The sequence below is a fragment of the Athene noctua genome, chromosome 1, assembly GCF_965140245.1.
Source record: "Athene noctua chromosome 1, bAthNoc1.hap1.1, whole genome shotgun sequence".
NCBI classification, from domain to species: domain Eukaryota; kingdom Metazoa; phylum Chordata; class Aves; order Strigiformes; family Strigidae; genus Athene; species Athene noctua.
In genome coordinates, this window is record NC_134037.1 from 133,769,767 (window position 1) to 133,794,874 (window position 25,108).

The 25,108-nt window shown below is 40.2% G+C and overlaps 1 protein-coding gene across 1 annotated transcript in view; it reads right to left on the reverse strand.

The window, feature by feature from the left end:
• The window catches only part of STXBP5L (syntaxin binding protein 5L), a 202,229-nt gene that overhangs the window by 124,034 nt on the left and 53,087 nt on the right, over positions 1–25,108 (reverse strand). The window contains exons 3-4 of the mRNA XM_074900267.1: positions 11,721–11,802; positions 9,597–9,697 (exon numbers count right to left, since the gene is read on the reverse strand). Of these exons, the coding sequence (XP_074756368.1) occupies positions 9,597–9,697; positions 11,721–11,802 (183 nt within the window). The remainder of the gene's footprint in view (positions 1–9,596; positions 9,698–11,720; positions 11,803–25,108) is intronic.

Below are 25,108 nucleotides of genomic sequence, written 5' to 3' on the forward strand. Positions count from 1 at the left end.
CTAATGAAACATCTTAGGGACAAGTATTACAGAGTGTGTTGGGTTTGTGTGTGTGATGGGGTTTTTGGAAGTGGGTAGGGGGCTACAGCAGTGGCCCCTGTGAGAAGCTTCTCGAAAGCTCTCGTGGCTCCAAGTTGGATCTGCCTTTGCTCCAAGGCTGGGCCAGTCAGTGATGGTGGCTGCACCTCTGTGATAACGTATTTAAGAAGGGGAATCTGGGAGGAGGAATTGGAGTTGTGAGGAGGAATTGTGAGCAGGACACCTATGCGAACACGGAGGTCAGTGGAAGAAAGAAGGAGGAAGGTGGGAGGGGCTCTGGTGCAGAGACACCCCTGTGGCCCCTGGTGTACCCCTGCCACCATGGAGGCCACCAGTGGAGCAGATGCCGACCTGCAGCCCGTACACAACCCCACACTGGAGCAGGTGGCTGCACCTGAAGAAAGCTAGGATTCTGTGGGAAGCCCCTGCCACTGTAGTTCAGCACTGGGAGGATTGCAACATGCAGGAGGGACCCACACCAGAGCATCTTGGGAAGAGCTGCAGCTGTGGGAGGGACTCATGTTGGAGAAAGTTCATGGAGAACTGTCTCTCGTGAGAAGGGCCCCATGCTGGAGCAAGGGAGAATGCAAAGAGTCCTTCCCCTGTGAAGGAAAGGGTGGTGGGACTGCAACCCCCATTCCCTGCCTCACTGTGCTTCTGCAAGGGAGGAAGTAGGGAAATCGGGAGCAAATCTAAGCCCAGGGAGAAGGGAGGGGTGTGGGGAAGGTGTTTTTACGATGTGGTTATACATCTCACTGTCCTACTCTGTTTGTCAAGTATTGTTGGTGGTGGTGTTTGAATTAAATCGATGTTCTTTTTCTTCCCCTAACAAGTCTGTCTTTTGCCCATGACCATAATGCATAAATCATCCCTCCTTGTCCTTATCTCAATTCCCAAGCCTTTTGTTGTATATTCTCCTTCCCATTCCTGAGGAGGGAAGGAGTGAGCGAGTGGCTGTGTGGTGCTCAGTTGCCTTCTGGGCTCAAACCACGACACTGAGGTAGGAAAATCTGCACAAGTAGAGTACAAGAAATTGAATGAAAATTAAAACGCAAAGGGCAAGGCCTCAAACTTCAAAGAATAACCACTTCCACTTTATGGTTGAAACTTATGATACAGAAGTGATGGAAAAAGATCATTTCAATTTTGCTTGTCTTGCTTTGCTTCCACTCTTAAAGGCTTGCACTGAAAAGCAGCACATTCCCTGCTAGTTATACAACAGTGAAGAAGTGTAATGGGTGTATTAGTCAATCACAGCAAGACCACAAGCACTGATAAGATGAAGCCATGTAAAAGGAAGATATTATTACAGTATGCATCAGTGAACATATTCCTGCAGAGATTACAAAAGAAAATGGTAATGTCAGTGTCCACAGCACAGATGGGACCCTATCTAGAATATGTCTCCTTGTCTAATCATCACATCAGAGAGAACTGATATGAGAAGAAAGGCCAAAGAAAAGGGAATGAAGACACAAATTTATAAAGGAAAAACACAAAACCTCGATTGTGTCGATCGAAAAAAAGAAAAAGAAGAAAAAAATCAGGTTGTGAATGGATATGAATGAGCTATTTAACTGCAAAGAAGACACAATACATTTAAAAATCATGACATATTAAATGGGAATAGAAGGGACATAAAAATAAATTTAGTCTGGAAGCTGGAAGGTTTCTAGCCATCAGAAGGTTGAAATTAGCATGGAGCAACATTCCTTAATAGGAAGAGTAGTGAACTTAAGCTTGAATAGCTATACAATAGTGTCACGATCCTCTCTGGGAGATGGTTGCATGTAGAGGAGTTAGTGATCCACACAGTAGTTTCACCTGAATAGGCACCAGCCTGTGCTGTGCTGGGCTGCAAGTACAGCATGGCCTTTGGTCTGGGTTGTGCTGCTCGTACCCCTCGGCCATGGGATAAATGCAGCCAGCTCGGCTTAACAGAGGAGCCTGCAGGCAGCTCCCACTTGGTGACTGCACCACCTGTGTGGCCCTGCCTTTACCTAACAGCGCAGCAGGAAGTTAGTAGTGCGAACACCCTTTCTGTTTCATAGTAGAAATAATGAATACATCTGTTTTCTTATAAGAAAATCCTGTAATAACTTGAATGACCCAAACTGTGTAACCCTATCTATGGATGGGGTCTTCACAGCCTGCTGATTGGAGGCCTGTTTGATGATGAACAACTAGGGGTTCCCAGCATCTATAGAGATGTAATATTTATCTATACCATTCTCTCATTCTTTATAGTGCTAACTATAATAAATAGCATTTTGATTACCAAGCTCTTTGGTAATCAACTGAGATCATAAGGAACCAGCATCTCTTGATGCAAAACATAGCTTGTTTATTATAGAAAAGGAAGCATATGAGTTGTCTGGTCTGCAACTGCAGGGAACTAGGCTGAGGAGGTCCCTTCAGCTCCACTCCACTAGAAGGCCCGCATATTTAAGATCTATTAAAAAGAAAATCTTAGGGATCATGTGAATTTTCATTCTACTTTAGTGGAATTGCCTAATCTCATAAATCTATCAAATCAAAACTGCTGAATCTTTGCATCAATAAGCTAATCTATGCTTCGTATTTTTGCTCTTTGTTGATTGTTTAGATAATGTGTGTTGAACAAGAAAACCCCCAAAATGTTTGTGCTAGACTTCTTTTTATGACCAAGACATTCATCATTTCAACTATGCTGTATACCACCTTTCCAGGACAAGCTTAGAGCTCTCATTGATCCTACATGCCAAGTGTACTATGAAATTTTCCATTACATGATATAAGACCCGAAAAAAGAATGCAATGTAATTTTTAATTTTTTTTATTTTTTATTTTTTATTTTTTTTAGCAGAGAAGGCAGAGGTATGTGGTAACTACAAATAAATGATTTGGGTCAGTCTTACTGGAGAAACTTTGCCTCCAGCCTTTTGTCTTGCTGAAGCAACATTTGACAAAGTTCACTTTTCTGCCCTGCAGTACTAAGTCACAGCCCCACAGACCAGAGGTGTTCTTTTTGAGCTTCAGGAATCTTTCCAAGCTCAATAACTGCATGCAAACAGCATTAATTGGTTATTGATAACCCTGAGCATCATTCTTTCAAAAGTGACAAACACTGATGCAAGACCATGCCACACATTTATCTTACACGTTTGAGGTCTGTGCTGTCTTCATACTTGGCAATACACACTTAATAAGACAAAAAAACCCCCAAACATCTGCACAAGGATGTTTTGTAAAAATTTCTTAAACATGTGGAAGTGAATGCCAATCAACAGCATGGCTTCTTCTGCTTTCCTCAGTTTTTTCCATCATTAACCTGAGAAAATGTAAATCCTTTCCATAAACTGTGGAAGGATTGCATTGTGAAATAACTGGTTTGTATTTGAATTTTGTAGTTCTTTGGAATAGCTAAATGCTGCACCAGAATCTGTTTTGTGGTATAGAAGGGCTGTGCAACTGCACTGAACTTGTTAACTACTTTCATGCTTGATGACAGACCTCTGACTAATCTGAAAGTACATAAACAACACATAGTTTGCAGTTATACAATATTAACCAGGAGGATCATTTATGAGCAGGCAAGCTATCACAGGAATTTAGATCCTTGAACAGCCAATGAGACAGATAATCTAAGTCCCTAACACGCAAGTAAACAGATAGAGGTACTGCTGAGACTGCACAGCCAGTCACCAGTATTCATTCAATAGCCTCTTGCTGTCATTTTGATGAGTTAGATACAACACAGGACACAAAATCCTGCAAAGATCCAGCAAGACAAAGATCCAGCTACTTTCAGGAAAGAACACAGACCAACACTCAAAAGAAAAGTGTCACCAGATCCAAAAATATCTGTTTTTCTCTTTTCTTCCAAGCAGTGCAGTAATACTCTCAATTATCTGTTCAAATACTGCAAAATCTCAGATGTAGGAGTCACGTTTCCAACTAACATTAAGTTACAGCTAACTGAGAATTGCTCTAAAAGTCACCCTCATAAAGGGCTCCTCTTCTGGGCCAGCATACCCTTAACACTGAAGAAAGCGTTACAGATCAGAGCACCAAAGCCAGTCACACATATCTTGTCACCTGGCAATCCCCCTGCAAAAGGGCACTGCTGGTACTGTCATGGCACCAGTGCACAGTGCATGCAGACAGATTTGGAGACCCACAGAAATTGCACACTGTGTTCATGTATGCTGAGTATGTCAGTGAAGACACTGTTGTAGTGCCATCGGGTCACTTGTAACACACCAGTCAGCACCGGCTGAAAGAAGAAAAAGAGGAGGGCTACCCCCCATGTCAGTCAACACAACTGAACTAGCTCTGAATAATCGGAGATGAACTGTGTTCATAAGTGAAACTAGTGCACACAGGCCTAAAGGACCTGGATTTCACACTGTAATCCTTGCTGGATTTTCCTATCCCAGTTTCACTAACCTTAAACAAGAAAATGGTGTAAACTGTTATATATTTAAAGCTATACTTGCTGAAGTCTGCTCTGAGTATATTAAAAATAATTAAGGCCTATAATAGTTTTCAGTGGTTTAGCTTAATCCAGATGTTCTTTGCAGCAAATAGAGACAGTGTCTAGTCCTAGTAGCTGAGATATTTATTTTGCCGAAAGTGTCTACTGAACACGAATCTGACATCTCCTAGGACATCAAAGAAGGAAAAGCAGGGACTAACATAAATGAAAGGAAGTTGCTACAAGTATACTTGAAATTGCTAATGTCCGGGGACCTGTAATATAAGACATCTAGTTTTAATGCTAGACATCACTGGTATTTTACTATTTTTTTTCCCTGTATTTTACTGTAATGTATATAATTTCATTTATACTTTTTCCTAACTACCTCCTGTACTCATTACCCACTTGCAAGATGTGCTGAAACCTTTAACTCCTTGCCTAGTAAAGATAAGACAGACCTTGGACAGTCTGAAAAACACCCTGAGTACATCCCTAATAGCAGGAACCTAAAGAAAACAAGGCCTAAGAAGATGCCAGTGTCAAGATAAGTGCTGAAAGCTGAAACAAACAGGAGCTGGAGGATGGATGAAGTAACTCCATGACCATATATGGACACTAGAAAGCTAAAGTTCTCTAATGGAGAGTGTGAGAAAGGCTATGTGGACCCCTAAGGAGGAGACAAGACCCTCACTCTATTTTTACTACGCATGCTCAGACTATGTAAATGAATTCTAAGAATCCATGAGCATAAGACTGCCTTTTCTAAGAAATCTGATGCATATGTCTGGTTTTTGTGTATATTAGTCAGAGAGTTTTGTTAGTAAATGTGGCACTTGCGGTGGAGCGATCCCCAGTGGTGCCCAGCACTGCAAACAAAGAATACCTGCTGAACAGTTATACTCAATTCTGACTGTTGAGTCAACCTCTTTGTTTCATAAGGAACACCACCATAATGTTGTCCTTCAAAGGTACTGAAGAGATTCTTATGGAGTGTTTCCAGAGGTTAAAAAGTTTTACCTGTCCACCCTATTTGTAAATGGAACAGCAAATCATGTATTGTCAACCATATGCTACTGCCAAGCATGTTCTGAAGTAACCATATTAGCATTACACCTGGGGCTGAGGACTGAAACACATTGCTTACATTTATATTTTCTTGAGGGTTTTTAATTCATTGTATTACATACCAATTACAGCAATAGAAATCTAAGATGATAACCTTGTATTTTGATACAAAGCAAAACCATATAATTTAGTAAAAAGTCTAGAGAGTTTCACTGTAGAAAAAAAATATCAGTTTACCATTACATTTCATTCTTCAATGTTCCTTCAACACTTGCTCCAAAGAGACACTTGGTAAAGGAGCAGTGAATTATCAGATACAAGTTAATATTGTTAATGTTGCACCAGCATTATTTTAACAACAGGTCAGAAGAAGAAAAAAAGATAAATTTTCAGAGTTTGCAAACTATGGCTTAATGGCTACAAAAGTGCATTTTGTAAGTGAATTATTATTCATAAACCTTTCACTGTCTTAATACTGAACGCTACATGATAAGTGAAAGATAATCAGTGTGCTGCATTTAAGAGTTCTTTGCTCTTTACATCTATGTTGTTACCAACATATGAAGAACAAATATGTTTTTTACTTTTGTGGGAGAGAAAGGGGGCATATATGTACATATATGCCTGTGGAAATTCGACTCAAGCAGTTGCATAAACATATACAGAAACACTGCTGAGAGCAGATTTTACTCTATTATCCTGCAATCTTAAAATGTCAAGAAACAAACAAATTGTAAATTAAACGGTTCAACAATGTGAAGGCTGGTGCACTAATAGCCAAAGGCTCAAGTAGCATTCATTCATCTAACAGAATCTAACAGGTGCATGGCTCATGCATCAAATATTTTAAAACCTCAGAATAAACTTATTCTACATGAAAGCTAATTTCATGAAGTAAAATTAATCAAGAATTTGAACTAATACAATTATCTTCCTCATCACAAGCAGATAAAATATTAGAGTGTTAAGTAAAAGTGCATTATATTGCACCATTTCATGAAGTAAATTTGCCAATTGTTCAGAAAGAAAAATCTAAAACAAACAGTGTATGAAAAAGACAAACATACTGTACGAATAAAATTACAATTTTTATAAATCCTCGAGAGAGACATGCAAATAGGAAAATCTGAAGCAGTCACATGCTCTGCTTGCATAGGTAAAATGCATCAGAATAATTATGTGTTTGGCTCTGTAAAAGCTGTCTAAATCTAAAATCAAATGAAATATAAATGGTGTCCTTGTAAGAACTAGCCTTTGATTGGGTAAACACTTCCCTGTATGGCCTTTTTCAATACCTTACTGTTTTCTGAAAACATACATCAGTATTTTCTCTCCCAATAAGCATTTCTCCTCATTTAAGAAACATCAAAACAAGCTCATTCATTAGGTCACAAACTTAAAACAAGTCAAAAGAAAGAATTTTTTTCCCTTCAGTATGAATCTTTCTTCCCTTTAACCTCCCTCTGCAAGAGGAGATGAGAGGATGAAAACAAAAAAAAAATTTAACTGTTCCAACAGTGAAAAAGACATTAATTTTTGGAAGACAGCCGTTTGAATTTCTGGAAGAAAATCAATTTTGATCTCATTGCTTTATCAGCTTCCCAAATTCCCCTTACATCCATTTTACCATAAATTTCTCACAGCCAAGGCAACCATTATTTGCTGTTTCTCTGAGCATCATGTAATTCATAACTTCAGTGCTCTAACACAAAAAATATGTTCAGAAAAAAATGGAAGCTCTCTTTTACCCTTAAATCTGTTAGGTATATATATACAGAGAAATGTTCCAGATTAATGAGGGGGTTAATTAGGAGTTTAGCCTTACTTTCGTTGGTTCTTGCCCAGAGGCTTATGTTGAATTTTAGATACTAAATGTGCAATCAAGCTTAGAAAAATGAAAGACAGTATGAAATTAATTTCTATGTATGTTAAAAGAAAATATAATAAAAAAGAAGAGATTTCATTCTGGAGCCAAGTGCTTGAATAAAAAAAACCCAAATCAAGTCAGGGCAGTGCTAGAGAACCCTGAGAAGAAAAGAACTGCCTGCAAAGTTATTTCTTCGTACTTATTGAAAACTCTTTTTTAAAACTGGATTTACTTCTTTGACAATATTCTGTAGAAGTGTACCAGGATATCTGCCTCATAGGCTCTGATGTGCTAGTAAAAATTATTTAAATGGCAGTGGTTGCACCAGTTATTTAAAATATACATGAAAAAAATAATAGTATTTTTTTAACTCACAACTCACTAGACTTTGATAAAAGTATAGCTAGCAATGCATTTGTTACAATTAACTACATCCTCAGATCCTATTTAAAACTCAGTTCAAAAATGTCATTACACAAAATTTGGTTTTATGCAAAGGTTTCCAGCACTGAAAATAACTTACTTCCAAATATTTTGCTCAACGTTTTAGGCTGTCAGAAGTAAAAGAAAATTTAGGTAAATGGGATGACAAATGTTTTGCTCTTAGCAAAGCCCAAATGCGTGTGAGTTTATTTTATCAAGAAATTCTGATAAAATTCTGACTGAGATACTACACTAATGTCTCTGAACAGAAATGACAGGCAAACACGTGAAGATACATTGCATTCTTATAAGTATTGATTCCTTAGATTGTATGGAAGGTTGATGGCTGGGAGAGCTAGACCAAGATGTACTGGAATAACTTCTACAATATCTAGATTTATCAATGACAAATTGTGATAAAGTACCTACCTGGTATGAATACCAAAATTCAAGTATTTCAGCATGTGTAAAATGATGACTTACTGTCAAGAAGCAACTATCAAATGTACTTAAAATTTTTCTTTTTCCATCTTCCCTCATGCAGTCCCAAACCAGATGATACACTTGTGCTATAGGTTATAATCCCTTTGGAATCAGGATGCATATTTTCTAAATTATTATGCAGTACTTCCCATGACAAAACTTGCAACTTGCTGACATGCAGACATGCAAACATGATATGTATCTGAATAATGAACAAAGAAAAAGTCTATTTCCATAATAATTTTCAGATTTGCTCCAGCTAAAGCTTTGATGAGCCTGTTTACTTCACAGCTCTGGTAAAGTACTGATACCTTTGACCACTGCACAAACGAATATATAAATATCTAAAAGAAGTAGCTGCACCTTAATAAACACTGAATGTATACACTAAGAGAATTACAACATCACTTCAACCTCCAGTCAAAACCATCCTACGTATTATACCTATGTTTTCAAATTTTATAAAATTCATCCCAAAGATGAAATACAGAGTAACTATATTGCTCAAGGACTTACAAAAAAACAACTGTTGCATTTATGCACTGAAGCTCGGTCTTCTGACTTAATTCCATAGTAGAAACATGGAAATTTTTCTTAATATTAATAAAAGAGTAGCATTCAAGCTCCATGATATCGTAGCAGGTTTTACTTGGGTGACTAAATACAGATTAAAGTACTCAGCTTCTCTTTGAGTTTGAAAATTACAACCACTCATTTAACCTATTTTCAGCAGGGATTTCTACAATTAAGTACTGATAAAGTAAAATTGAGAAAAACAGTCTCTGTTTCACTTAACATTTACCATAGTTTCCCAAATTCACAATTTATGTCCGTTAAACTTCTAGTATTTTACAAAAATAAAACCCCTTCAAGGTAAAACAAATAATTATTTCCCTGATACAGCCAGCTGAAGTACTCTGGCTAATACTTAACAACAGATTAGCCAAAAGGTCACAGACTGGACTTAAGAAAAACAAACACACTACTGTTCACACTGGTTCATGCGAACAGAAGATAAAACAAAAAATATTTTGACAAAAAGCAGACAAAACTTTTCTAGTTCTGAGAAGGCTGCAGAAAGAGAAAGTGAAGTTTTTGTTCTATGGAAACAAGACTCAAACAACCGAAGAAAAAAAATTTCAAGACAAAACTATAGCCACCTTTAGAAAGGCAAATTAATAAGCATGTGTTATTAGAAATCTGGAAAGTAATTTTTTGTGGTTTTTAATGAGGTATTTATTTTGTGTCATATAGTCTTACCTTTCTCTGTTAAATTTCAGGGAATGTAGGATGGCTGGTCGTTTCTGTCGGAGATTCCACAAATGAAGTGCATCATCTGCACTTGCACTGACCAAAGCACCCTAGAGCGGACACAAAATACAACACAATATATTACTTTCCCGGCAGATGCTGTTTTATTCTTAAGTGATTCTCACTGTTGATGATCTACCCATAGAAAATGTTACAGTTTATGAAAAATGGCTGCTTTCTTCTAGAAAAAAATATACTCCAGTCAATTTGAATTGATCTGGTAAATGTAAATATTCTAAATTAGTACAAGGTCAGCTAAAGTTAGAACCCAATCAATTTAAAATGTAAATTAAAGCTTTGTATCAACCCATACATGTGAACTCTCACATATTTCCACATAAGCATAGAGATTAACAAAACAGAGGACAACACTTAAAAAGGTGAGTGTGAAGGATATAACTAAAGGATAAAGGGATTAGTGCACACACATACACACAATTGACAGTACCAAGCACGGTTTAGTAGTCATATCAAGATAACATGAAATTCAAAACCAGAACTGTGAAAATAAGAGGCAGATAAGAAAATAGGGACAGAGGGAGAGGACCTAGGAAAAACTAAGAGTTGGAGACAAAAGGAGAGAGTCTTTATCACAGATCAGAAGTACTCTGAAGATTGTTTCTGCTTCTGGTGCACCCAAAATGTACATCATTCAAAGTTCAGACCTTTACCTGCCTGGGCAGCTTGATGTGAACTTATTCTACCGCCTTCCTACTATCTTTCTCCTCACCACGCAACAGTGATGCCATGTGAAAATGGACTGCTGCTACAGTGGTTTACTACATTTACACCTCAGATCTGGTCTAGCACAAAAGATCTAGCCCTGCGTACTACTATAGCAGAGAAGAACTAGATATCGTTCAAACAGATGGCAATGCTTTGTTCTGAGCAAGGCCGAGGATGTAACTGAAAGATCAGTTCATAACAACTATGACTGATCAATAAATTTCTTTTTGCTTCTTGGATTTCCTTCCTAATCCTAGCAACTGTTCTTTTCCAACGTTGACACATGCAAATGAAATTTTTGAAGGTGAAACTTCTCTAATACAGTATAATTCATGCTTTAAATCTCATCTCCCAAAGAGTTTGGACCAATGTCAGAGAGAATCTTCACCAGAAATCTAATTAATTCTATGCATTAGGAGTTCTGCTGGTCACTAATGAAAAGAAACAACGCTGATTCAAGCCTTGGCCTCCCTGTTTTCATCCCCTCCTTCCTCTAAAGAATTCCATTGGACCGATTCTCAAGTTTCAGTCCTCCCTCCTCACTTTTTGTGGTTCAGGTACTTTCTCCAAACAGGTATAGGGAAAAAAAAAAAAAAATCTCAGGTTTAAAACCCCACAAAACTAAAACTCTTTCCTTGAGAAGCTCTAAGATCTCCATGCTTAGAAAGAGGAGTCAAAAGTGTCAGAAGTGCTTCCTTATATCATGGGAGAAAATTAATTAAAACTGAACTATGACTAGCTTATAATTTGGACAAGTTAGGAGGTTCTAGAAAAAAACCCAGATTTATATGCTCCAGAAAGTCTCCTTTTCTATTACCATCTGCAGGGAATTTCTGCACAGAGCAAGCTATAATCTGTCACTTCTTCTTTATGTCATCTAAACTTGTTTTTGACAAACCATTTACAAAGACTAAGCATACTGGCTTGATTGATGACCCCTGCAATTGCTTTTCCTTGCTTCATGTAGTAGCATATCCCCAACTATTGAGTTTTCAGACCATCACCATCAATATATTTCCAAAGAAAGATTTAGCTCATATATTAATTTCTATTTGAAACAGGACTATGAAGCATATTTAGTAATTTAATGGATTTTACATCTACCTGCTCACATTCATATATTGACTGCCTTTTATTCAGTACTTTATGCTGATGTATATGAAGGTAATACTCTTCCTTGCATGCAGTCCCATATGGCAGGCTATACGGTGAACTTCCTCTGGATGTACATCACTTACTTGTTAGCACCATTTGTCAATGTGAAAAGTGGTATCACTCAATTACAATACACTAATTGATTTATTCAACTAAATTTATACAGAATAATCTGAGTAAATATGTCCTTACCTCATTGATTAAGAACTGGAGCTGCAGAATTGCAGCACCACTTTCGTGCTGGCAGTAGCAATCTACACCAGGCCTGCCCAATCTGTTGCCATCAGAGTCAAGGCTTCTAACATACTTGTTATCACCAGAGAAGGAAAAAAAAAAAGAACTACCAATTAGACTCTAATTAACCTTTAATTAACCTCAATTCTTCTTGCTTTCTGTAAAACAAAAGATTTCATGCTGACTTTCCACTGTTCTAATTAAAGTACCATCATCATCAGGCTGAAATATGTGCAATTGTGAGTGATCTGTTCTTGCTTGGGTTTTTTGCCTGTGAAATAAAGTACATGAATTAACACAAAAATTCAGCAGGATGCACCTTAAACTTCTTTTTACACATTGTTAGTTCATATAACACAAGAATGCATCAGGTTTTTGTACTTATCAAGACATTATAAAATTAGTAATTTAGGACTAAGGTCAGTAACACACAGCTCTGTAGAAGGCTTTCTTTTTTAAATCTGAGAAAATGCCTTTTAGAGTAAGTAATTTCACACTTACACAATAGCTCACATGTAACTATTGTTCTGTGTATCATCAACAGAAGTACAATGCAGTGTCATGCAGAGTTACCCAAGTCTAGCTCTGCACTACATCAGTCCAATCCCCAGTCTGAGTGAAACCACAGTTACACTGCTTCTGGCAACCCAGCTAGTTCACTTGGAATCAACATCAACACACTGCTTTGCAGCAGTATCTTGTTGTCCAGATATATCATGAAAGTAGCTTTTTATCTGTTCTTCTTTATGTCTTTTTCTCTCCATGCTGAATTGCCATCTCCCTAACTGAGATGATGGTCTTGCCCATCTGATTCAGAGATTCCAACAAGAAACTGCTGTTCCCCAAAATTACCAAAGATAAAAAGTAAAAAAAAAAAAAGACGAAGATGAAATATATTATTAATAACCATGTTGTATGAAGCAGGTGAAATACCTTCATATGTTTTCAAAACATCAAGATTATGATCAGAAACAAGATTTTACAACATAGGGCCCTATATACTTGTCATATATGATCATACTAACAAACCGTAAAACCCTGAACAAAAATGACAACTGTCCACCTATACTGCAGGCAAATGTCAGAATCTTTACTTCCCCTTTCACAGGTGAAGAGGCTTGCAGTAAACCATTCTAAAATTGGCCTCAGGGAAGTAAAGTGCATAGATTAGCAAATTTGAGGATTACAACTTTTCCAATTGTTAAACAAGCAGTTTAATGCAGACACTGACCTTGAGAGACCTGAACTCTACTCCTGATTTTGCCAAATGGTCTACTGGATAGCCTTAGGGAAAACAAAAGTATCTTTTCTTCCCTGTGCCTCCATTTCCCTGTTTGTAAGCTGGAGATAGTGTTGTACAAAAGAATACAGTATCTCCTTTGACAGTGAGCTCAGTGTACTGGTATCTACAGCTGAAAAGCTGTGTATAAAACATCATAACTACATTGCAGGACAGGAAGGTAGAGAAAAAACCCAAAGTAACTCTATTTGCACTTGTTCCCAAACTGTAGTCCTGAATATGATCATGACCAAAAAAAAACAAAACCAAAACAAAACCCCAACCAAAAAAAGAGTATAATTTAAACAACCTGTTTAAAATGGACAATAAAGATATATGGTAGTCCAGGATACTTTTTAAGGGTTGATGGTAATCCTCAACCGTTTTGAATGACTGCTCTGTGGCACTCTTTTTTTTATAGTTTCCCACTACTTGTTGTAAGGTGAGAGGAAGCAAAACTAGCGCTCAAACCAACCAACCAACCAACCAACCAATCAACCCACCCACTGGGGATTTCAATTTGATAACAAACTTTTAACAGATATGTGCTTTACCTTTGACTTGAGCTTTATGTTCAGTATAAATACATGGCACTATCTGATGATTGTCCCTAATGAAAATTACACTAACATTGCCCTGAATTAAGCATCTGTCACCCTTCAGCATCAATATCATGCTAAGTCAGTTTTCTAGGAAACTTCCTAACAAAGTAGATGATTTCATTTAGCGTATCCCCAACAAACAAAGCACTCTCCAATAATTCACATTTATTTGCATGTGTTCACCCTGAAATACTTCACAAATTACTAAAATAAGAGTGAAATTGTGCCGTCTGCTTCAGTCTGGCCAGTTGCCCTGAAGTAAGGACTGGTGCTTAAATAGCTGCATTATCACTGACTGATGGTGGATTTTGAGCATTCTGGGAGCTGTGGTGAGGTCCTTCCAGCAGAAGGAGCTGAAGAGATATGATGACTTGGCACATGTTCTTGGCACCTTAGCCCATCTTCTGCAAATTCTGTGCCTTGATGCCAAGCATGGAGGAGTACAATCTTCCCTCATCAAATCTTTTCATACCAGTGTACTCTACCAGGACATACAGGAGAAGCAGCTATAGTACAGGCTTTGGACTGAATTTATTTTTCTACTTTTGCCTTTTTATTATATAATGACTCTGCTACTAGGGAGAGCAGAATACCTCTGAAGATATTAAAAGGGAGGACTAATACAGATACATCTGAATACTCAAAGTAGACAAGATGGGTTTCAAGGATAAAAGCCAGTCACTATCTTCTCTCTCTTACCAGTATGTTGGATCTCTCAGGGGCCTTCACAGACATGCCAGATGATCCTAATTTATACATAAAAGGGAAAAAGATGAAAACTAAGTCTGGATGTCTGTTGGGATCTAGAGTGAGACAAGTAGAATCAGAATTATGTGCATCAAGCAGTAAAAGTGTGACAGTAATAACATTCTAACAGAAAGATGTTCTTTCTGAAAACATTTAATTCTGGTTTTAAGATCTGTATGTGTGAAATAGGATATTTTGCTCTGTATTCATTTGTATGTAACAATTTTTCATGGAGTATTTCAACATACTGATATTCCAAACCTTACAATTTGTTATGATGTCTAATTTTAAGTACGTGAATTCAGCTTCCAAGATGCGGACTTCCACAACAGCATAATACACTATTAATAAAGAATTTACACTCTCATGTCTGGGGCCATTCCATCACAAGTTGAAGAAAATTTCTATTTCCCAAGATTACAACCTGATTCAGATTGTTCCTCCAAATCCTTTTGCTCAGTTAGTATATATCTGATATTCTCATGTCATATCCATACTCACTGTATTTTGAATGCCTGATGTCAGAGCACACGCATATGTGCATGTTTTACTGGAAACCAAAGCTGTCAGTGAATGATTACACATACAGGCAAAGCTTCTCATAAGCCTGATCTATGACCAAACTTTCCACAGCATCCACCACCTTTCTTATTCCATGACTCATTTTAACTATATGGTACACACAGATCTGATGTCTCTCGTTCTTCTCAGAGGTTAGTACTAGTGTAATTCAAAGACTTGAAGTCTTGTGTGTTCACTGAGAAGTGAAATGTGCAGATACTTTAAGAACTGATTCCTGGACAGGTATTTAACTTCTTAGGACCAGAAGATCCAGAGATAGGACATGGTTTTCTTCATTAAGATGGGTGATCCTTTAGTAGCATCAGATTAAATCTTTTTGCAATAACAAGAACTGCAATCTGACTTGTTCCTCCTTGCAAGGCAGAGTAACTGAAGACATGGTATCATAAAAGACCTCCTGCCAAGGCATGCCAAGCCGCTAACAAATATCCCCTGTCAAGTAAAAACTGTTAAATTACATATGGCACCTTTTTCAAAACCAAAACTCTTCTTTGGGAGAAAATGACACCCAGCTATGTAAATAAGCATCTCTAAATTTTTTTGACTACTTAAATAACTTCTTCCCCAACTAAAAGAAATCCATGTTCAGAAATGAACATTAAAGTATGGGGTTATAATTATTAAGCAGGAACCATGGTCTCACATCCACTGTTTTATTAAAAGACACACATAGAAATGGGCAATCCTCATTTATAGCCTCTCTTTTAAAATATTTGGGAATTGTGGGGTGCTGCAGGAGTAGCACAGCTGCTTGAAGGAGTCCTGTCATCTGATCTACACTGGCTGGTACATGTTTGAGTAGGAATATGCAGCACCCTAAGAGCAGATGCTTGTGGGCTGGTGTTACTCCATTATATAAACCAACTGTAAAACTGATTTAGTGTGTAACTTGAATATAGGACAGCTTTTTCTTGCAGAAGATCTATTCTACTGAGTTGAGTGATTTATCAGTTAAAAAAGCACAAAGCATTTAACTAAATAATTAAGTAATAGAATGGTTGAAGAATTCAACCACACCACTAACCAGCTAAACCAACCAGAAGGTTAGTCAGTTGTATCTGTGTCACAGGATGGATTTTGTCAAAAGATAACAATTACGAAAACATCATCTTTATCACTTAGAATTGCAGTTCTGAACATAGCCACTTTCAGTTCCTGGAAGACATTGTTTTACAGTTACTTTGTGGAATTTCTGTAAGTCTCACACTAATTTTCTGTCTGCTAAGGAGAGTGCATATTCTGGTACAAATAAATGCCACAGTTCTAGATTTTGTACTTCAAATGGCCTTCAAACTGAGTTTTTCTCTCTTTCCGTGGGATGTTCTATCTTTATGATTTCTGAAGTATATTGCTCTAGTGCTTAGTTATCTTCGCTATTAAGAATGTCATACTGCATGTAGAATCAATACATTTAGCTTCAGTTTCAAGCCTTTGGATCTCATTGTGCCTTTCTGTACTAAATTAAATAACATTCTATTAGCAGAAATTTCCTGTTTTGAAACTGTGATTGAGATGTATCTTATTCATCTTCAGCATAAATAAAACAAAAATAACCTGAGGTCCTTTATTTTCATGTCACACAGTAATTTTGTTAACTCTTGAATAGTTCTTCCGGGTTTTTTTATACATGTTCTAGAATGTGTGTTCAACTTCTTTCAAGTATCAAGAACAGAGCTACACATCGTCTTGGTAATGGTTTCTTTAATACAATGTAAAAATTTATACAGCATTTCATTATTCCTTAAATTCAATACAGTTTTTTTAATACATGGGTGTGTACATCTCTTAATTACCTTAACAAATAGCTAATTGCTTTTTGAGACTTTTCCATTGCTTTGCAAAAAATAAACTCCCCTACCAAGCTTCATTCTATTAACTATATGTAGTTGAGCTCACCAAATTCCTTAAAAAGTACGTGCAACTTTATCCTAGCTTTATGGCCTTCTCTTTGCTGTGGATTAACTGGACTGCTTCATTAAACAATACCTTAGTGGTTTTTGTTTTAAACATAGAAGGATTCAGTTTTACAATGAGCTGATTATGTGTGGAGTTCATTCAGCTGTTAAAAGAGTTCTTCCTTTTTTCCCTTCCACTATGAGAAGGTGAAATACTGCTGTGCTTGGCTGCACTCTAATGATGCTAAATGGCATGTGGTTTATATATACAGACAAACTTTTTTGGCACTGATAAGCATGAGCTTTCGGTCTACAATGATCTTTGCCTTGTTTCATTTTTCTTGACATAGTCTCTGTTCATGCATACAAATTATGTAAAAGTTAATCTCAGGAACAACTAAATATCTATTATGATATATATAGGCTGAAAAATTTGCTTTTGGAAACTTTGATTTCTTCTAGGTTAAAGCACTTAGAGATATCTTGTATTTAATGGCAAGTCTACGTATATATAGACTACATCTGGATAGCTGAATGAATGCCTGAAAACATGACCATTTATTCAAGTAAAATGCAAATTCATATCAACACTATTCACATATTTTTTATTATTCCTATGAATTTAGAAGCTATCTTATTTCCCAAAATATTTGTAGATACCACAAGCATTATCAGCACTCACAGGGTTATATATTTTCATCTTTTTGTGAGACTGCCTTCCAAGATCTTTGTCATTTTGGGAATCATCTGTTCCAGAAACAGAATGCAAATACAATCACCATGTGATTAACTCAATCAACCCTAAACCTGAAATAACAAATTGTGAAAAGCAGATACTCAGAGATAATGACTCTAGCAGTGTTTCACAAATAACATGTAGGTGAACAATTTCATATTCCATTTGTGGAATATAAATTATTTTCAATTTCCATTTGCGTATGCATACACACACACACACATATATATATATATAATAATTAAGAGAAACCACCTAGCTCTAAATTCACCTCCAAAAAAGGAGACATTTAGTTACTAGTCTGTAAAAGCTCCACATTTCCAGGCAGCTACCCTGAAAGACCTATATTTTGAGGTTGTACTTCTTGTGGTAGTAATGAACAACATTAAGAGTTTGCATTTACAGTGGGCTTCCTCTTTTTTTTCAGGTAGTCCTAAACCTCAGCAAGCTCACTGACACATACAAATAAAACCAAGAAAGGCAATGAGTTACAACTGAAATCTGTAGGAGTGAGTGAAGAGTGTATTGATTATATTCACAGGGGCTGTTTCAGAGAAATTTACAGCTGCAGACACAAGTTTAGTCAAAAGCATTATAAATATGGGAATAGAAAGAGAAGCATATCTGTAAAGCTTATTTAGAAACACATCTGGTAAAAAGCTACAGAGAATAAACTGGGACAGAATAATATTCTTATCCTAATGTACACTGGAGGTTATGGAAAACTAATCTGAGCCACAAATGAGAGGGCTGTGTATTTTGGAACATCCAAAAGTCAGAAAGTCACTTGAACATAACCAGGAGCCTGCACAACAAAATATAGAAATTTAGATAAGAAAATCGATAACACAACTGCATTTTATTAAATTTATTGCCTTTTAAATGGACTATGCAAATTATACCATTTGCTGGCCATCTGTATGCACTGGGCACAGATGGTAGTCTAACATACTCCCTCTTACAAAAACAACCAAGCAAGTGTCTTTAACTCAGCCATTTTTAATCTCTTTTTTTTTTTTTTTTCTCAGCCTTCAGATATTAATATTTAACACAGTATTTGCTCCATGTATATCTGTACACCCAGAACACACATAACACATGCAGTCACAGTTACTGATGACAAACGCAACCATCAACAATGATTTTATACTAAAACCCACTGCATTTAAAAGTTAAGTGTGAAAGTTATGTTAGTATTTGTGTTATCTCTGCTTGTACATTCTGCCACTGGATTTGTTGATATCAGGTTTAGAGAAGGTTTTAGGGAGTTCTGCTTGTGCTCTTCAAGCAACAAATGGAAGACTATATAAACTCTACATAAGATCAAAACTTAAGATTCCTCATATTTTCCTGCAGCAGAGATTTTTTTAAGTGGCCGTTGAATTTTTAGCGATTTGTAACAGTAATCACAAGGTGCTGATTTTCTTCATAGCTGTCAGTGACAACAGAAGATGGAATTAAAAGTGATCACATAATAAGCCTTTTTTAAAAAGGTCAAAAGAGCTGTCAAATTAAATGTATCTAAAAATAAAAAGACGTTTTCCCAAATATTAATTCCTCCTGTAGTTGCCATGGAATAGTTATACAACAAAAAGAATACATTAAACCTTCATCCATGTCATGACAGAGCTTGAGAATACACATTGCACTTTCTCTTTTAAACAGAGATAGCAATTAGCCATTACTGGAAATCTTTAAAACAAGGCTGCATGTTTTCCCAAATGCTACTCCCAGTCCCAACCAATGGACTTGGAATATGGTGATGAAGGTCCTATGGCAAATTCTGTGGTCTGTAGGAGATGAGAACAGATAACTCATTGTCCTGGTTCAGCTAGGATAGGGTTAAGTTTCCCCAGCAGAGAAGGGGGAAGGGATCTCCAGCCAGGTTATTCATACCATGCTGATGTCAGGTCCGGGCGCAGGAGCATGGGATTTTTTTTCCTTTGTAGCTTTGGTCGTGGGAAGCACCGGGCTGTCCATAACCATTTGCAGTATCTCTCTGTATATCTTTTGTCTTGTTTGCTGTTATTACTGTTCATCGCTGTTATCACTGATACTGTTGTTGTTCAGATTGCTTATCACACTGTTGTATTAAATTTCTTCTTATTTTAACCCGGGGTTTGTGCCTCACTTCCAGCCCAACCGGCTGAGAGTGGGGGAGGGACAATGGCAATGTGGTCTCTGGTCCTGGCAGGGCTTAAACCAACACAGCCTTTTTGGTGCACCAACGTGGGGCATGAATTGGGTTGAAATAAGAATCAAAAAGGGACAGACCCTGACCAGAGTGTGTTAGAGCAATCTGTTGAGTGTAATATTTTTTCTGTTTGTATTTGTATTTGTTTGATAAGAAAATGTTTGCAATGCTGGCCCACTTGCTTGCATGTGGGGCTGGAATATTCCTTACATCCAGTATATGATCCCAGTGGTGGCGTTTGTCATCGGTGGAAAATGTATAAAGGGTCTTATGTTGATGTACTGGCTATTGACTGCTTATAATGTGTTTGTATCGCTGGAGGGGGGGTGGGGCGGGCTGGTACCTGTTTGCTGCCTGGGCTTTTTTTAGGGGTCTCACCCCCTCTATGGGTGAGCCAGGGGAAGAGATCCTCTCAGTTTTGGAGATTTTCAATTATCCTTGCAGCCTTCAGGCCAGTGTGATTGCGGCATAATGCTTTCTGAATGCCTGCCTGATTTCGGTTTTGGCCATGCGGCATTTCTCTAACAATAGCAGTGCCCGGAAACCTGCCCTGTGGTCAGATAATAGTGAGTGGCAAGGGGTGTGGGAAAAGATGGGCAAAGGCCTGAGTCAGTGGTCACCTCCAATGCTTTGGAATTTCACTCCCGAACAAATGCAGAGCCCTGATAAGCTGGTGGAGTGCTTAGAAAGGGTGTGTTACCAAGCTGGCAAAACCCAGGAGACACAACTCGCTGCAATGTGTTGGGGACTTGCCCATGCCTACCGTGTCCTCTTTAATACCACCCGCTGCCCTCAGGGGGGAGAAAAGGCTGCAGAATCTGAGAGTGAAGTTACTGGTACAGTATCTGGGCCGGGGGAACAGGCAGAACCAGTTTCAGTTGCCTCCACCAGCACAGCGACTGAGCCAGAGAGCCAGCCAGTACCGGTGTCAGTCGCCCCAATACAGAAAACAAAATATACCAGAAAGTCAGCTCGCAAAGTGGGGGATGGGGATGAGCCAGGCCCAGCACGGGAACAGGAGGAAGGGCCAGAGGTGATCGTCTGATCTCTATCCCCAACTGAGTTGCGAGATATGCGGAGAGATTTCAGCCGCCTGAGAGGCGAGCAGATTTGCACCTGGCTGCTCCGATTCTGGGACAATGGAGCCAGTGCTTTTGAAATGGAGGGGAGAGAGGCCAAGCAGCTTGGATCTTTGGCCAAGGATGCTGGCATTGATAGGGAAATAGGGAAACAGACTCAAACCCTCAGCCTTTGGAAGCGACTCCTGCTCAGTGTAAGGGAGAGACACCCCTACAAGGATGATATCCTATGTCAGCTCAGCAAATGGACCAACATTGAGAAAGGCATCCAGAACCTCAGGGAACTGGCTGTGTTTGAGATGATCTATGGTGATCTGAATGATGAGCAGTCACCCATGGACCCAGATCAGGCCCCTTGCACACACCTGATGTGGCGAAAGTTCCTGAAGAGCGCACCAGAAGCACACTCGAAAGCATTGGCAATAGTGTCCTGGTGGACAGACACCCACACTCTGACAGTGGATGGAGTGGTTGGCAAGCTCCAGCAATATGAGGGAAATCTCCCTTCATCTCACCATTCCTGGGTCTCAGCTGTGGAGGAACTGTCTCAGAGGGTCCAGAAAATGGAAGAGGGCATGTCCTACATTCCACCTGCACGGGCTGATGTCTCAGCCATTAGAAGTAAACGTTTCCCCACCCAAGAGAAAGGCAGCAGAAGGCACACACCACGAGGCACCCTGTGTTTTTTTCTCCACGACCATGGAGAAAACATTGAGGAGGTGGGATGGACAGCCCACTGCCGCCCTAGATGCATGAGTAGAGCAGCTGAAAGGGAAGACCATCACAAAAGGGGAGTCCTCCAAGAAAAGCGCAGCTCCAGTGTCCAGTCAGAAATCCCCCAGACAGAATAGAACGGTGAATGTTATGTCTGACCCTCTTGAGGGGACCAGTAAATCATTCTTGCAAGAAGTGAGTGATGATGAGCAGGATTAGAGGGGCCCTGTCTCCATCCAGGTGGAGGAAAGGGATAATTGGATTTACTGGACAGTGTGGATCCGATGGCCTGGCACGTCAGACCCACAAGAGTATAAGGCTTTGGTGGACACTGGCGTACAGTGAACCCTGATGCCATCGAGCTACAGTGGGGTTGAATCCATCTGCATCTCCGGAGTGACAGGGGGATCCCAACAGCTGACCCTACTGGAAGCTGAAGTGAGCCTGACTGGGAAGGACTGGCACAAGCACCCCATTGTGACTGGCCCAGATGCCCCGTGCATCCTGGGCATAGACTATCTCAGGAGAGGGTACTTCAAAGACCCAAAAGGGTACCGGTGGGCTTTTGGTGTAGCTGCCCTGGAGGAGGTTGAACAGTTGTCCACCTTACCCGGCCTCTCAGAGGATACCTCAGTGGTGGGGCAGCTTAAGGTTGAGGAGCAGCGAGTGCCGATTGCTACCAGGACAGTGCACCGGTGGCAGTACCGCACCAACCGATTCCCTGGTCCCCATCCATAAGCTGATCCGTCAACTAGAAAGCCATAAGGTGATCAGCAAAACTCACTCATTCTTCAACAGCCCTATATGGCCAGTGGGAAAGCCTAATGGCGAATGGAGGCTAACTGTGGACTACCGTGGCCTGGATGAAGTTACGCCAGCAATGAGTGCTGCAGTGCCGGGCATGATAGAGCTCCAGGATGAACTGGAGTTGAAGCAGCCAAGTGGTATGCCATTCTTCTCCATTCTGATAGCGCCAGAGTTTGCGTTCACTTGGAGAGGCATCCAGTACACCTGGAATTGATTGCCCCAGGGGTGGAACCACAGCTCCACCATTTGCCCTGGTCTGGTCCATACTGCACTGGAGAAAGGTGGGGCTCCAGAACACCTGCAGTACATTGATGACATCATTGTATGGGGGGACACAGCCGAGGAAGTCTTTGAGAAAGGGAAGAAGATAATTGAAATCCTCCTGAAGGCCAGCTTTGCCATTAAGCAAAAGAAAGTTAAGGGGCTTGCAAGGGAATTCAGTTCCTAGGAATAAAATGGCAAGATGGGTATCGCCACATCCCAGTGGAGGTGATAAACAAGATAACAGCCATGGCCCCACTAACCTCTAAAAAGGAGATGCAGTCTTTCCTGGGTGCTGTGGGGTTCTGGAGGAACCACAGCCCGAACTACAGCCTGATTGTGAGCCCTCTCTACCACATAACCCATAAGAAGAACAATTTTGAATGGGGCCCTGAGCAACAACAATCCTTTGAACAGATTAAACAAGAGATTGCCCAAGCAGTAGCCCTCGGGCCAGTCCGGGAAGGGCAGGATGTTAAGAACATGCTCTACACCGCAGCCGGGTAGAATGACCCTACCTGGAGCCTCTGGCAGAGAGCACCTGGGGAAACCCGAGGCCAACCTCTAGGCTTTTGGAGCCAGGGATACAAAGGCTCTGAAGCTAATTATACACCAACTGAGAAGGAGATACTGGCAGCGTACGAAGGAGTTCGGGCTGCCTCAGAAGTGGTTGGCACTGAAACACAGCTCCTCCTGGCACCCCGACTGCCGGTGCTGGGGTGGATGTTCAAAGGAAAGGCCTCCTCCACGCATCATGCAACAGATGCCACGTGGAGTAAATGGGTTGTGCTGATAACACAACGGGCTCGAATAGGGAACCCCAGCCGCCCAGGGATACTAGAGGTGATTACGAACTGGCCAGAGAGCAAAGATTCCAGGATGTCACCAGAACAGGAGGTGACACGTGCTAAGGAGGCCCCACCATATAACAAGCTGCCGGATGAGGAGAAGCGATATGCCCTGTTCACTGATGGGTCTTGTCGTATTGTGGGAAAACATCGATGGTGGAAGGCTGCTGTATGGAGTCCCACACAACAGGTCACTAAAGCTGCTGAGGGACAGGGTGAATTGAGCCAGTTCGCAGAGGCGAAAGCCATCCAGCTTGCTTTGGATATTGCTGAGTGGGAAAAGTGGCCAAGGCTCTACCTCTACACTGACTCATGGGCAGTGGTGAATACCCTGTGGAAGTGGTTGCAGCAATGGAAGCAGAACTGGCAACGTAAGGGTAAAACCGTCTGGGCTGCTGAAGTATGGCAGGACATTGCAGCCCGTGTGGAAAACCTCGTTGTGAAGGTGTGCCATGTGGATGCCCATGTACCCAAGAGTCGGGCCACTGATGAACATCGACACAACCAGCAGGCAGACCAAGCTGCTAAGATTAGAGTGGCTCAGGTGGACTTGGACTGGCAGCGCAAAGGTGAACTGTTCATAGCTCGGTGGGCCCATGAGACCTTGGGCCACCAAGGTAGAGATGCAATATACAGGTGGGCTCGAGATCTAGGGGTGGACCTCACCATTGACACCACTGCAGAGATCATCCACGGATGTGAGACGTGTGCTGCAATCAAACATGCCAAGCGGGTGAAGCCCCAGAGAAATGGAGAGTGATGGCTGAAATATAGATATGGAGAGGCCCGGCAGATTGACTACATCACACTGCCACAGACCCGCCACAGGAAGCGCCACGTGCTCACAATGGTGGAAGTAACCACTGGATGGTTGGAAGCTTACCCAGCACCCCACGCCACTGCCCGAAACACCATCCTGGGCCTTGAAACCCAAGTCCTGTGGCAAAACAGCACCCCAGAGAGAATTGAGTCAGACAACAGGACCCACTTCCAAAACAACCTCATAAATGCCTGGGCAGAAGAACACGGCATCGAGTGGGTCTACCATATCCCCTACCACGCACCAGCCTCTGGGAAGATCGAGCGCTACAATGGACTGTTAAAAACCACACTGAAAGCACTGGGAGGTGGGACCTTCAAAGACTGGGACATGCATCTAGCAAAGGCCACCTGGCTAGTCAACACAAGAGGATCTGCCAGTCAAGCTGGCCCGGCTCAGTCAAAACCTCCATGTGCTGTAGATGGGGATAAAGTCCCTGTGGTGCGCATGAGGAATATATTGGGAAAAATGGTCTGGTTTAGTCCTGCACCAGGCAAAGGTAAAGGCAAACCCATCCACGGGATTGCTTTTGCCCAAGGACCTGGATGTACCTGGTGGGTGATGCTGGACAATGGAGAGGTCCAATGCGTACCACAGGGGGACTTGATTCTGGGTGAGAACATGCCGTGAATTAGGCTGTGCCTTTGTGAATTGTTATTTTGTTATTGTTAACTGCTAAATGGCAGCTGGACATGATGCAGATGGTATAGAATAAAGGGGTGGATTATGTCCTGGTTCAGCTAGGATAAGGTTAAGTTTCCCCAGCAGAGAAGGGGGAAGGG